Below are 15369 nucleotides of genomic sequence, written 5' to 3' on the forward strand. Positions count from 1 at the left end.
CTAAAGAATACAAAAGTTTTACTTTTCTCATGCTTGGTTTCTGTTTGCATATGATAATCTATGTTTTATGAAACTATCAGAATCAGATGTATCAAAAAAATCCAAAACAACTATATTTTTATTTAGTGGTAGGTAGGTATTTGTTTTTTTAAGCTTGTTTTTCAAGGTGATAAATTGAACTACCTTTATCGTTTGGTTACATATTATATGGACCATTCTAAACAGTTTGTTAGGGTCAAAAATTCAGATTGCCATTAAGCTTCTTGAAGGGAAAAATTGAAGTAATAAACCCCCCCTCCCCCCAATATATTTTAATGTAAGTAAATTCTTGAATATGGTACTTTTATACAAAGATATATTTTAATTATAAATGCCATTCTATTCCTCAGTCAAATATTATGACAAACATAGGACACAAAATCATTTTATTGCAATGATTAGAACACCACTTCTCAAACTTCTTTATAAAAAAACCCAATAAAACACTAAAAAAACCAACAACCCCAAAACAACAAAAAAACCCCAAAACAACAAAAAAACCCCAAAACAACAAAACCCAAAACCCCAGACTCCAGAGATCTATATCCTCAGCTGGTGTAAAGCAGCACAGCATCTTTGAAGTCATACAGACACTTGGCTGCTGAGAATCCAGCCCTGGAGATGTAGTGCACAACTGCAGTCTGATGTAAGATACGTTTAGCCACAGGAGTTCTAAAGCACTCCAGCAGAGCAGGTTCAGACAAGTGCATTTCAGCCCACCAGCATATTTCAAACGGTGTGCTGGTTATATGGATTAAAGTTTTGATGACATTTTTCATAACAAGAACAGCAGAAACAACAGGAGCTTTGAAAATAAAGATAGACTATTTAAATAGATGATAAAAATCTTAACACTATTAGGTAGATTAGTGTTAAATAAAAACTGTCTGTCGGTTTATAATAAATTAAAAATAATCTTTGGGTTTGAGTCTGATGCAGTATTTAGGGAGAAGTGATATAATTCAACATCTGGATTTGTAGAGCTACTAGAGTACATTTCAAAGTACTGCAGTGGTATGAAATTAAACTCTTTAACATAAATTATACAGTGATCTGTCTAAAATTATAAACTGATACTAAGTAATTATCCTGGATCAAAGCCAGTGAAGTGTTGGTAGACCAGGTAAATTGAATGTGTTGTTCGTTCATTTTCTGTGGGAGCAATTTAGCATATGCGGGGCATCATTTAATGCTGGCACTTGTTAGTGGATGAGTAAGAAATCAGGCCACAGAACTCCTTAGAAACATGAAAAAATGAAGCTGTAGTTCAATAAAAATAATAAAGTGCTTTAAATGAGCATTTGTTGTTTACTACATTGTTTCTCATTTCATGGTAGACATCAAAACCAACCCAATGAAATATGATAGTGCTCTAGAGTAAGTAAAACTGAGCCTGTTACTTACTGTAGTCAGTATTTCCATGTATTTTCTTGATGTTAGACTTAGTTTACTGTGGGATCAGAGGAGAAGCTTATAGTACAGGTTGAACTTGCACAGACATAAAGATCACCATAAATATTCTCTGTTTGAAAGTTTCCATTTGCAAAAGTGTGGATGTAAGAAGAAGGAAGCAAAAAGAGCAATCTGGAAACAGTTCATATCCAGTGTATGTAGCCAGTTTGCTGGAAATACACCGTTCAGTTTTGTAAGACAGAAGAGGGTTGCTGGGAATGTATAGAAATCTGAGAATTTATTCCAAGTCCACTGAGTGATAGCTGCTATAATATGGATGCTTCTTCCATGGCTTCAATCCACCTAAAAAGGGTAGGAAAGAAAAAGTGCATTTTAAGAACATATGTATTTTAAGAAAAATAAGTATTTTAAGAACATAAAGCCTGAAGAGGACTGTATTTCCCATCCCAGCTCTAACGAGGAACTGTAGTTTTGTGATTAAAGCAGGGAACTGGGTACTAGAACTCTTGTGTTCTAGTACAACCTTTACCAGTAATTTATTGTAAAATCTCAAAGATAGTACAAGCGCTGTCTTAGAATAGGAAAGATGAAACCACTGAAGTATGTTTAAAAGCAACAAAACCTCCCATAAACACTTATTTCCTTCCCTGTGTGTCTTGAGCTGCTGGCATTTTTATTACTAATTTCATGACTATTTTATTATGTGGAAGCAGTAGCATTAGAATGGAAAATCTAAACAATTATTTGTTGATGAGGAAACGAAGAGATGAATAAATAGAACACATAAATCGGAGAAGTTTCTGTACAGTAATCCCATTTGACAGACTTCTCGGCACGACTCTTGAGACTCAGCCTCCTGTTTACCTATACAAGGCAGCAAACTCTCCTTCCTGAAGGAAGTGAAGAGCACCAGGTAGATTTTTAATGTCACCCAGGCCAGTCATATGCAATTGGGCTTAATCAGGACTCTGAAAGTTCTTTGTTTCCTCTGTTATGAAGGCGTTCTGAAGTGAAGGAGAGGAGAAAGCCCTACATAAGCTTTTGGACCTGCGCACTGGCTAGTGTGGAAGTCTACCCTCATACCTCTGTGCTGAATCGTTATCATCTGCTCGGAAGCTATAAAAGAGAGTCTGCTTGTGGTAGAGATGGAAAACTGTATCCGTACTTCCTTCCTCCTTTTCTGGGGCAATGGTGAAACCCAACAAAGGCAAACTTTCTGTGGCAACTTTGTCCTGAAAGCAAACAAGAGGTGAACCAAAATTTAGAAAGAAGGCTTGTGACAGTTTGAGGGTTCTTTCTGAAAACCAAATCATGATACAACCTCTCTCTGACAGGGCTGCAAAAGCAGTAGTGTGAATCTTCTGCTGGACTGGTGGCTCTTACCTGAACAGGTACTGCACATGTTTATCTTAGTCCTGAATTCAAACAACACCCCTGAAAGTCCAGTTCTTCATGATCATCCACATGGCCATGAAAATCAAATTAGCCATTACTTTAATGGCTTTCTTTGACATAATGGTCCAGGAGGCAAACTAGAGGTTACTCAGAGTATGGGACAGTACAGCAGCAGTTCTGAAAGCCTGAGACCCACTCCCAGTTAGGTTCCTTTCAACCATTTTCATTTGCTGAGTGCAAGCAGGAGTCTTTTTGGTACATTGTCGTTTCCTTTCATAGCACTAGCACCTTTTTTTAGAAAACTGCACTGTCTCAAACAGCACACTTGCCTTCCAAAATGCTGCTTTGAAATTTCTGAGCTGGTAATGCAATTAATTGTTAATTTACTCCCAAGAAACATCCATGAGTTTTGCTTGCCAGACACTGCTTTGTACAAGTTAAAGACAACAATAAGCCTCAATCGAATTGCAGTTTAGCCGTTACTGATAGCTGCAGTTTCGGTCACTGTATTTAGGTAATGCTTTCTATATGTGTATGTTGTCTTTGCCTCTGCTTTGAGAAGCTAAATTGCAAACTGGGAATGCAAAGTGTAATTAGCCATCTGTTGCTCCTTCCCTGTTGTTGAACCAGAAATTATCACTTTTAAGGTTAGCAGAGGTAAGCTAAATGTATTGGATCCAGAATTTGATGCCAATGGTCTGAATTGCTGGCCAAATCATGAACTCTTTTGTGCCTCAATCTCCTCATCTGTTTAAAGGGGATAATGTTGCTTCCTGCAACCATCACAGTGGTGATGAAAGTTTAAATAACTGATGTTTGCAAAGTGTTCTGAAGGCTTAAAGTACCAAATATTGCTATTACAACAGTTCTGGCATTGTGTCCTTTGTTCAGCAAAATGCATTTTTATGCTTCTGCTTATGAAATCTGTCAGTTATAGCCAAACTGTATATCACACTTACTTCAAGTTTATTTGTATTGCAGCTATTCACAAAGGAGAAGAAATTAAAATAAGGGACTAGAAAGAGACAAAATACATAAAAATGATCTAATTGATATCAAAGCTCCTTGGCTGTAAGGAGGAGCTTACAGGCCAATACACAAGGCATTATTCTCACCTCTGCAGACTGCCTCCTCTCTTTCCCTGTTGGTACTAGGAGGACAAATATGTCCTATTTATACTTGCAAAACTACAAGATTCTCCTCCCTGCCAGGAATGGATCATATAGCACCATCTATCTACAAAATACCTGGCAGTTACCAAGTGCACCAGAGAACGCCTAAGGACCTTGAAGTCTTTAAGCGTAAATATGTAGACTAAGGTTCAGTGGTTGACAATTTATAATAGCATGAATAGCAAGAAGTCAAATAATGAAGGGCAGTTTGTGAAGAGGGCTGCCGAGGTCCAGGTAGGGCTGTGGCTGGGCCTCTCACCTAAGGACAGCTCCCTGGGGACTCTGTCTGTTAGGACCAGGTCTCAGAAGGCAGGTAGTTGTGAGAACTGCCATTTATACCTTTCACGTTTACTTGTGCTGCCTGTAGGGAGTAAAGAAGGGAACTCAGATAGGAAACTATTTCAAGTCAGGTTGCACAGTACCTCGTTTGCTATGTAGGTGTAGAGGACTTTGCCTTTGATAACAAACCAGCGTTTCTTCCAGTGTCTTTTGCCTCTCTTACATCTGCTGAGATAACCACTGATGGTAGCTCCCTCTCCTGAGGCTGCCACCTGGAGCAGGGTAGGAGAAATCAGGATTTGTAACAGCAAAGGCTTTTCCCCTCCTGATGATGCATGTTCGCATCACACCATACAACCAGGTCTATGTCCGTGAAGCCATAAGTAGACCATTACAAATAGCAAGACAAAAAATATAAGCATGGTATTACAGTTCTTTTTAACTGTTTGAAGATTTCTGGTTAAACTTAGTTCTCAGTAACTCTGATGGAAAACATGCAGTTGAGTTGTTATTGAGGTTAGCAAGTTTATAGTTGTGTTCTGAGAAGATGAACTTGTCCCTTTTCCCAGGTCTGTTTTTTTTTTTTGGTATATTAAAGGTACATGCTTCCAAAAAGGAATTAGTCTTGTGGCTGAACACTTTAAAGATGTGGGTATATTTAGGACTTTGCAGTGGTTTTATATCAATTTATGCTAATCACTTGACTATGACTTGGTTTCATTTGTGAAATAATATTTCTGAGAAGAGCTACCTCTCTCACAGAAGTACGTTGAGATCTAAGCGCTTAATTTCTTAAAGATCCAGATTTTGAGTAGATGGAACTGTACACACACACACACACACACACATTGCAGTGTATGTTATTAGTTACAGTAGTACACTGCAGTAGTATTGGATTTAGAAACAAAGGGCAGAGATTCAAAACCAGCTTTTGTAGCACTGACAGAAGGCTGAGCAGTAATATAGCAGTGTTTTGCAGCAGAACATAAATGTTCCACGACCCTGGTAAAAGCAAGTTAGAAAAAGTTATGGAGCAATGCTGTGGTGAGACAGTTCCTATTAATAAACATGTGCTGCCTCCTTGTGGGTAGAAGGGCAATGCTTTTTCCTAATGGGGCTGAAATTTTGACTGCCAGTTCTTCCAGTATTCAATTTGTGTGTTCGTATTACGTGCTTGTATCTTTGGCTCAGTTTCACCTCAGCACAAACAACCTCAAGGAATTCCACTGTCTGGACTGTACAAGGAGTTCAGCAAGATGTTTGCACCCTATTCTCCTTAATACAACAATAAATACCTGCTTATTTCAGTGAAATGGAAGTACTTCACTGTGCTTGAGTTCAACTTAGCTACCTAGATTACATTAACATGATTGGCACCTTGTTCCTGGAAAGAAAACTAATATAGCTGGAGAAATCCTGGCTCCATTGAAATTGGTGGGAATTTTATTTGTTTACATGGGTGGGATCAAGATTTTACCCATTTGATTTGAAATAGTTTGGTTTGAGCTGGAGGGAAAGTGCCTGATTAAACATGCATACTCCTGAATTGATTGCCAAGGACTAGAGTCTATTCCCTAAGTAAGTGGTATTTTATTTCTCTTGAAATCAAAGTGAGATTTCAGAAGTAAGGGTCTTGTCAAAAAAGGTAACTGATCAACAGTGTATCATGCGCTGTTGATACTTGTCGTTGTCTGTGATCTGCCTTGTTATACTATCTAGTACCTTGAAGTTGTCTTAGTGTTGTAAAGACTTCACAGACTGATGAGCAACTTAAAAGTATGCTGCTCTAATTGAGTTTCCCAGTGGGTGCAAGAAACTTCAGAGCTCAGAGTATTTTGTATTTTGAAGACCATTGTGAAAACCAGAAAAAAACCTAATTGCATGATGAAAGTAGACCAGGGCATGGGCTGAGCCCACTGCACACAGAATAAATTATAAACATAGCTGCTGAAATATGAGCACACAGTTCTCTACATTTCCTTGCCTTTCTCAGGCAGCTTGGTCCTACCTCCGTAAGAGCTGAAGGGATCTTCTTCTGTTTCTTAAAAGATGAATAATGAATATTGTGGAAGACAGAGGAGAAGGCACTGCTTGAACACCTGGATGAAGTTGGAGGGAAGCTCACACTTAGTGGCCGCTCTGCAAGATTAAGAAAATTCAGAAAGGGAAGGGGGAAATGGATGAATCGGTATATATCAGACTAGGGGTAAGAGACACATAACACAGTAATGCAAATGACTAAGGAAAATGCAACGCCTCCTCCATAGCTGGTTTTTATTTTAGCTTTCCTTTCAGATCACCCCTTTATGTCTGATTAGATGGGTGGATTTCATAGCACCCTAAGTTAATGGTAATAACGTACAGCTAGTTGAAAGAAGCCTGCAAGAAAGCTGACAAAGCACAAAACAGCTTGTTTTCTTCTAATTTAAAATCAGCATTAAGCAAATGGCTTTTCCATCTATCCTCTCTATGTTCTGTAACACCTTTGCAGGATAGATTCACTAATGGGACATTCTTTCTGTAGGAACCATTCTCTTTGAGTTCTGCATGGGAGAGGGTTATTCTGTCTCTGTTAATCTCCATTAACCCCACTTGTCTGCGTTCATATCTTCGTGATCTCACTTCTATCAACACACACTATCTGGAAGCTCTTAGTAAAGCACAGCGTTGTTTTAGCACAAATCTGACCTATCATGTCTTGGACACACAGTGGCTTGGGGTTGCTTTTTTGGCTGTTGTGACAGCATCTGTTCATGTGTTTGTTTGGCTAGTGTGAATTTCTTTAATAAGGATGGAAAAACTAAACTGTGTCTGTCCCTATCTTTTTATCCTTGACAATACAATGTGCCTACTTTTAGAGATTGTCTACATGAATAGCTGTGCAAGAACATTATTTCCTGTTCATTCTCTGTTCATATATATGTAATCCCTGCCCCCCCTTCTATCTTTGATTTGGATGTGTGTTTAAATCAGAAAAGGGACTCACAGTAGGACAGTAATACAGAGTTCTGGTTAGGCAGTACTTCTTCTGCTTTGAATTCATGCTTTCATGTATAACCACATTAACTCCCCATGTAGAAAAGCTCTTAGTGACTCTGCACTTTACCTCAGCATTTCTTTTTGTAAAAGCTACAACATGGATGAGGACAGTGAGGACGTGTAAAGCCATTGTTTAATGGATAATTCATTAGGAATAACAGGGAAGAGCTATCATCTATAATTACATCACAGAATAGAGTAGTTCAGTTAGAAGGGACCTACAACGATCATCTAGTCCAACTGCCTGACCAATTCAGGGCTGCCCAAAAGCTAAAGCGTGTTATTAAGGGCACTGTCCAAATGCCTCTTAAACACTGACAGGCTTGGGGCATCGACCACCTCTATAGAAAGCCTGTTCCAGTGTTTGACCACCCTCTGGGTAAAGAAATGTTTCCTCATGTCAAGTCAGAATCTCCCCTGATGAAGCTTGGAGCCATTCCCACTCTTCCTGTCACTGGATACCAGGGAAGAGATCAGCACCTCCCTCTCCAGTTCCCCTCCTCAGGAAGCTGCAGAGAGCAATGAGGTCAACCCTCAGCCTCCTTTTCTCCAAACTAGACAAACCCTGTGTCCTCAGCTGGTCCTCACAGGACATAGTTTTTGTCATTATTCTGGTTTATCAGAAGGCCAGGGGAGCCCTCAGAGGACCTGGCTTGCTAAAACTGTTTTAGCTGCCATACAGCCTGGCATTCCTGCGACATCAATACGCATGCCTAGTGCTTGAAATGAGAAATCCTCTTTAACAAAACACAGCAAGGTAGGCAGATCCTAAAGCCTCCCCACTATACAGGCAGGAAATGGGTTTGTCAGTTTTGCCGAGAATGAAGGAATCTTACCTCTTTTCTTGAGTTCTACATAGCAGCTATCACAGACTTTGGCTGCTTGATCTTTGAGGTACTTCATAGGGTACTTGTTTCTTGAACAATTTCGACATACAATCTGTTCCAGCAAGGAAAGATGCACGAAAATATAATTTAGATTTATATATATGCACATAGAAAACAAATCCTCTGAGCTGGCTGGGAGAGGAAGATGGATAGTGGACTAGATACGACTCTCTCCTAAAACTGTGACAGTCAGGGTGAGTCTACTGACTGAAATGTGGTTGCTGTAGGTTTACACTGCTGTAAGCCAAGCAGAACTGATGACTGCATTTGGTTGCACACCTTGCTGCACCCATCTCCCCAGGAACTTATACCTTCCCTACTAGTGAATCACAGAAAGACCACTTTAATGTTACTTCTGTTTTCATAGCTTTCTTAGTAACATTGTTTTCTTAAGCAAGTTTGCATGTTCCTGCTGTCCCTATGTAGGTACAGACCGATTTTCCGTGTGGAATTAGAAAAAAAGATTAAGTAAATGCTTTTTTATAGTAGCAAAAATTACTGGTAGTTTGATTTAAAAAAATCACTGAGGCTAAGAGACAGCCCTGGTTTAAAACAGGACTGTGGATTTATGTGTATAAACAAATCTCTATAGAGTCAGGGATAAAGGGACAAAACCAAGAAAGCTTATAGATCCCCTTGGCTTTAGGGCAAAAGGCAGCAGCTCTTCAATAGAGCACAGAGGAAACTTTTCCTTTGGTCACTGACCAAACCATGCTCTACTGCCGAGTTTCTTCACTTTTCTTGGAAGATAATTTTACTAGTTGTTATTAGGGACAGGACATGGACTAGATGTGCTACTGTTCTGGTGCAGAACAGAGCCTATATTTTTAGTGTATCGCTTCATTGTCTCTAGAGCTAGCTGTATACCAGATATAATGGCTGGACTCGGCAACAATTACCCTGTAAGCCTTCAACTACTAGCCCTTGGGAATTAATTTGACCCTCAAGGGAAGGTTACTGTTGTTCCTACTAGAGCCATTAGAAACCTAATTTAGCAAAGCACTAACAGGTTCTGTGAGTAGTCAAATTCCGGTCCTGATGTTGCTACAAGTTTGCAGAAGTTAAGCAGTGGCAGCCAGTGTCCTAGCCCTGTGAATAAAGCCTCCTGAGAAGCTTGTACAACTCTTACCTTCCCACAGGCATGGCAATGATGTCGCCTCAAAGTGAGGGTAAAGTCACAGCCACAGTTCATGCACATCATGACATGGGACACAGGTACCAAAGTAGGAGGCCTCTCGCCCAAGGGTATTCCAAGCCTTTCCCTTAGCTTAAAATCAGACAAGAACAAATGAAGAAGCATCCACGCTTCCAAAGTCCACTCAGCCTTGCTCCATCACATACAATTCTCATTTCAGTCTACCTTCACCTGCTAAGATCCCCAAATTTTCCAATTCCTAATGCACCTTGTAATTGAGATACAGCTGCTTGAGCACTGAAAGACTACGGGCAATCAGTACATGGTGCTGTTAAAGCCAGAGTCACAACAGGTAAAAATCCATGTAGATCTATTATTGGTCAGGCACTGACACTCTTCAGCATCAGACAAGGATCTGATTCATTGCATATGCAAATTGCAGGTAAGAACATGAGTTAAAGCCATCTTTTTATTAACAGCTTTTGGAATAATATCGAATAATTCAATCAAAAAGGGCCTGAGCTCTTTATGTCATTACGCTTTGGGACACTTCTGTGACTGGGGAAGAGAGAGTACAGAAAACATTAAAACCAAAGATTAATTTACCGCCACACAATCCAAATCTGATCCATGCTTTCCATGGCTGATCTGAATACACGTAAGCAGCTTTAGAAAATGTATTCACTGTTCCTATTTCTTGGAATGCACCACGTTGCAGTGTTGTACAGGTGCCTTTGCTCCAAGCCCAGGGAGCCATGGTCAGTGTGGAACTGAACCCAGTCTAATTAGCCATGCTGAGAAGCTGTGTTACTTCAGGTTCAGCACCAAAGTATTATGGGTACCCCACTGTCAGTGCACAGCAGCTTAGTATGTGGCACAAGTAGTGCAAGCTCTTGGGCTTTTGAAGGACAGCTTGTTAGAAGGGTTTCCTATGAGGAAATGAGACTTCTGCAGACAAGTAGGATTTAAACACAGAAAAATCAAATTCCTGCAGATTTCTCCTTGCACACGTTCAGGTTTACATCAGAAGCAGAGCTGCAACAGAAATTATTTTTTAATTTGTTGAAAAAGGACTTGGTTTAGGCTGCTGTACTAACTAATTTCTATTTTTTTCTTGTTAAATATTTGAAAGTAGATTGGTTTCAGGCCAGAATGAAAATCCTGCTTTGTTTTTTGAATTAATTTTTTACTTTCTGAAATCTTCAAAAATTAAATCACAGAATCACAGAGTGGCCAAGGTCAGAAGGGACCTATGGAGGTCGTCTGGTCCAACCCCCCTGCTCAGGCAGGGTCACCTACAGCCAGCTGCCCAGGACCATGTCCAGGTGGCTTTTGGATGTCTCCAAGGATGGAGACTCCACAGCCTTCTCGAGGCAACTTCTGCCAGGGCTCTGTCACTCTCAGGGTGAAAAAGTGTTTCCTGATGTTTGAGGGAACCTCCTGTGCTTCAGTTTGTGCCCATTGCCTCTGGTCCTGTCACTGGGCACTACTGAGAAGAGCCTGACTCCACCTTCTTTACAGCCTCCCTTCAGGTATTTATACACACTGATGAGATCCACTCCTGAACCTTCTCTTCCCCAGGCTGAACAGTCCCAGCTCTCAGCCTGTCCTCACAGGAGAGATGCTCCAGTCCCTTCATCCTTGTGGTCTTTCGTTGAACTCTCTCCAGTATGTCCATGTCTCTCTTGTACTGAGGAGCCCAGCGCTGGACACAGCACTCCAGCTGTGGCCTCACCAGCACTCTTTTTTCCCCCCAGTCTTATTTAGTAGATCTGGGGTTCTACATAACCTAAAATAGCATTGTTACTTTTTGTCAGATGCATTCTTTGCCTTCTTAACTGGGAGTAGTACAACTGAAGTTAATGAGATAACAATAATATACATCAATTGTGCTTGTGCAATTAGAATATTGCTGGTGGGGTTTGTATTGGCAGTGACTTTATTGTGTGTATGGTATTAGGGTAATTAATGGGTAGTTTTGTTTTCTGAAAATCTATGAAGTTAGTAGCTATTTTTATTTCATCCAAAATAGTTACTCTTTAGGACAAAATATTCTTCCTCCACAAGAACACCTATTTACGCAAAGACTACAGAGTATAGAGTGTGATTAACATTTCAGAGGTGGCCCATGAGCTGTGATGAGCTTCTTATTTAAGCTTGGCATACTGGTTTAAATGAAAATAGTAAGAACATCTTGCCACTAGAAACTCTGCATTTTATAACCCTCCTCCTTTCCTCTCTCACTCTCTCTCTCTCTCTCTCTCTCTCTCGCTCTCTCCCCCTCTCTCTCCCTCTCCCCCCCCCCCCCCCCCCCCCCCCCCCCTTCCCCTTTCAAGCATTGGAAGACTTGGCCTCCTTTTACCTCCACGCTGCTGTGGAAAGTGGAAGTGTTGTGAGCTTTGTAGTCATCTGGGATGTGTCTGCTGATGCAGTTGTACCAGTCATCCCTTTCCGAGCAAGAGCTGTGGAATGAAATACAGCAGAGCAGTCACTGCCATGCATAGCAGGGACTGAAACAAGCTGTTTCTGGATAGAGGAGAAAAGCTTCACTTTATGAATGTTTGCTTTTACCCATTGAACAGGTAATTTTCCAACCAGGAACAACATTGACTGTTGGACATACTCAGTGGGATGACTAGTGTAGATCCATGGTTAGGACCGTGACTGGAAAGGAACTAAATGCCTAGAAAATTTTTCAAAGTAGTCTCTGACTTTGCTATAAGCTGCTCAATCCTAGATCACATAGGACGATATGAAATATCTCTTTTTGTCATGTCTGCCCTAGGTTTTAGGCACTGTAGAGCATGTAGTGTTGGCGTGGGTTGCTTGAAGTAAGTGTGTTTATGCTCATCTCTACGGTGGAATGCTTAAATGATCTGCATGTTGGGAAATGCAGAAGTCTGTCACCCACAGTGGAGATGTGAATGCTTTCATGTTCCTCTAGCTCCATCACAGACAATCTCCAGCCTCATGGCAAGAGGCCAGGGCAGAAATTCGGGAAGGAAGTTCTGCATTCCCTCTAGCTGCAGTTATGCATGGAGGCCAGTAGTTCTCCAGACCGGCCCCTAGATGCCCCCTTTGCACAAGGCAAAACACTGAGCACTTTGGGCCTCTCTGCCAGTCCAGCTATCCCAGAAAAGCAGCAGGGCTCTTAGCGCCTGTTACTTCCCAGATGCATTCCCTCTGTTACAGCCATAAGCTGTCCTGCCTGCGTTAGCTGGTGTTCCTGCTGCGACTTCAAACCATGCGCTTCCTGTCCATCTGACACTGTGCACAGCTCTAGCTGTTCCCAGCATCAGTCACAGGAGGGAATGCGACTCAGTGTGGTCTCCCCTCCCTGAGTCATACCAGCCACTCACATTAAAGCTACCCGCTAGACTTTGTTGTAAAAATTAGCAGTGGCATCATTGCCAGATGCTGTTCAGCTGCGATTTCCTCACACTGTCCTCATGAAGGCCACCAAACAAGACATCTGAGAACAATTTGTCTTTTGTGGTCTTAAAAAAAAGGGGGGGGCAGAAAAAGAGGAAATGCCAGATTTTATCAATGATCTCTGACTTAGCATCCCTCTGCACTATAAGCATAAGCCCTTGTCTGAAAAACACCAGCCTCTGTAAAATTCAACAAGCCTGGAGCAGAAATTGGCGCAGAAGCTCTGAGCTAGTGTATCTGCTGCATATAGGCTAACCTGTGCAAGCCAAGGGGCTGTGTTACAGGAGATTCTCTCTGGCAAGAGTCACACTACTAGTCAGTCCTTATTACTACCAGAAGTCCTGTCAAATTGCACTTCCTAAGAAATCTGAAGATGTCTGTATCTTCCAGACAAATCATGTTCACAGCCTGCAAAGCGCTAAAAGAAGTCCTGGCTTTAGCCTTTCTCTTGCTAATTCTTTCTTGGAAATTCTCTTCACTTGAGAATTAAGATATGATTTAGAAAAAGAAAGGAAATCATGGCCCATATAGTGATGTAAATTAAAACCACTTTGGGAAAGACAGATAAGAGGGACAATCTGCTATTAAAAGCCTGATATCTAACTGGTCCCTTTAACCTCTTCTCCACTCCATTAAACAATTCTAGGCAGTAATCACAGGTTATTAGTGTCTAAATGTGGGATAACACCTGTCTGCTGGTGAGTAAGATAAATTTTGTCCATTGGCACTGGGCTGTTCTTAATTAGCTCTTTCATTGGTTGCGAAGACTCAGAGGAATTTTTGCTGAACCTGTGAGGCTCAGAGAAGCTCAGACCTTGATTCACCATTGCCACATTTGGTCCTTGTGTGATTTTTTGGGCTGCATCTTTTGTGCTGAGCTATCAGTTATCCATGTTGGCCCATATATTCTTCCTTAAGCAAACAGAAAGAGGGTCAAATCGTCACTGCAGTCTTCTGGACAGCAGGGGACATCCATGGAACACAGAAACTGGACTGGGATGGGATGGGATTTTGTTGCAGTGCTGTCACTGTCACTCTGAATTAGCCTTTTAGAGAGGTATCACTGACTGTGTTCTTGGAGTGCTCTGGTATTTCACATGGGCACCACGTGGTTACTCCTGTGCCCAAGAAGAACATTTTTGAAATGTAAATAAAGGTATAAGAGCAATATAAGCCTTCTCCATAAAGGCTCTGTGCTCAGATCTGTTACCAGCTCACTACGAGCCAATAACATGGCTCTTCAGGTGAGCAAGGCATTTTCAGCAGGATATGTAAAGACTTTACAGTGCCATCTACTCGTATAGCCACGCTGACTTCTGTGCTGTGGTCATCCTCATTCTACTCCCTTTAGTCCCTGGCACTCATGCCGTATTTCCTCAATGCATTCACCTTGTCTCATACAAGTGTAAAGGCATTGAGGTTTGGGTTGTCATTATGAACAACTGGCCTTCAGTGCAGACTTGCAGCACCTTGGAGTGAGCAGTAAAAGACAGTCTTTAGGGATGCTCAAAGCCTTCTGGTACTTTTCTGTCTTTGGTGCTCCTTTTGGTGAGTATAGAAGGCCAAGGGTGTTGTGCAGCGGGGTTAGGAAGAGCATGCTGTCCCACCAGTGCCTCATCAGCTCTGCCAGCCAGTGCAGAAGCAAGAGGGAAAAGTGTTCTTGGGTGACTTATGGCAGATTGGTCCCAGAATGAGCAGCACAAGGAAGGAAAGGGGCTCTATCCCAGTGCTCTGATAAGAGTCAGTCTCCGTCTGGCTGTTATCAGGAGGGCAACCTTAGTCTCAGGTTCTGTCTACTACCACAGAACCACAGCTCGCAGTGGCCTCCCATGCTTTGTTTAGGCTAACTTAGCACAGACTTGATATGAGTACAAAAGGCAAGGAAACAACATAACAATGCAAGCAGAACATCCCAAGCTTCTCACTAGGGATGCCAAGTTCAGTTGCCCTGAATAAAGGGGACATGCAGCAGTTATTTCCCCTCTACAATACAGAAGGACTGTACACATCCTGCTTTTGTAACTGGCAGCAGGTAACTCAGAAGTACTGTGTGTATATTTTGAGGGTTGTGATGAGTATGCAGCTCTAAGAAAATCTCAGATATTTTCTCATTTGCTGGTTATAAAAGGAAACAGACAAAAAGGCTTTGACAGGTATCTGAGCACTGTCCACAGATGGCAAGTGCTCCAGGAAGGATGAGAGCTCCAAAGTCTGATTCTGAATAAGAAAGTGCCCTCCCTGCCTTTCTATTGCACTGTGTAATTTAGGGAAGTCTGCTGTGTTTCCAGCTATGCTGTAGTTGAAGACTGATGGTGGGTAAGTCAGTACTTAAAAGCACTGAAGACCTTGTTATTCGGAAGACTTAATTTTAGTATCACTGCTAGTGTGCAATGTCTTTTGTAATAAACTACACCTGAAAATTAAGCCAGCCACCTTTCTGCTGTAGCTCTAGGTAAATTTGCAGGATAATTTGGGGCTAGAAGCATGAAAAAATACAGTACACTGCTATCTTCTGATCAGAAACTGACCTACAACCTCTTTCTGGCATTAGCTTGTGATCCCAGGACAGAGATCCTGA

The 15369-nt window shown here is 41.4% G+C and overlaps 1 protein-coding gene and 1 long non-coding RNA gene across 4 annotated transcripts in view; one reads left to right on the forward strand and one right to left on the reverse strand.

Moving 5' to 3' along the window:
* The window catches only part of LOC137667671 (uncharacterized), a 167417-nt gene that overhangs the window by 9621 nt on the left and 142427 nt on the right, over positions 1-15369 (forward strand). The window lies entirely within an intron of this gene.
* The window catches only part of FGD5 (FYVE, RhoGEF and PH domain containing 5), a 95675-nt gene continuing 80644 nt past the window's right edge, over positions 339-15369 (reverse strand). For both annotated transcript variants that reach the window (XM_068408657.1, XM_068408656.1), the window contains exons 15-21: positions 11722-11821; positions 9354-9491; positions 8174-8276; positions 6307-6437; positions 4442-4570; positions 2536-2684; positions 339-1794 (exon numbers count right to left, since the gene is read on the reverse strand). In XM_068408657.1, the coding sequence (XP_068264758.1) occupies positions 1758-1794; positions 2536-2684; positions 4442-4570; positions 6307-6437; positions 8174-8276; positions 9354-9491; positions 11722-11821 (787 nt within the window). In that variant the 3' untranslated portion in view covers positions 339-1757. The remainder of the gene's footprint in view (positions 1795-2535; positions 2685-4441; positions 4571-6306; positions 6438-8173; positions 8277-9353; positions 9492-11721; positions 11822-15369) is intronic.

The sequence above is a fragment of the Nyctibius grandis genome, chromosome 10, assembly GCF_013368605.1.
Source record: "Nyctibius grandis isolate bNycGra1 chromosome 10, bNycGra1.pri, whole genome shotgun sequence".
NCBI lineage: Eukaryota > Metazoa > Chordata > Aves > Nyctibiiformes > Nyctibiidae > Nyctibius > Nyctibius grandis.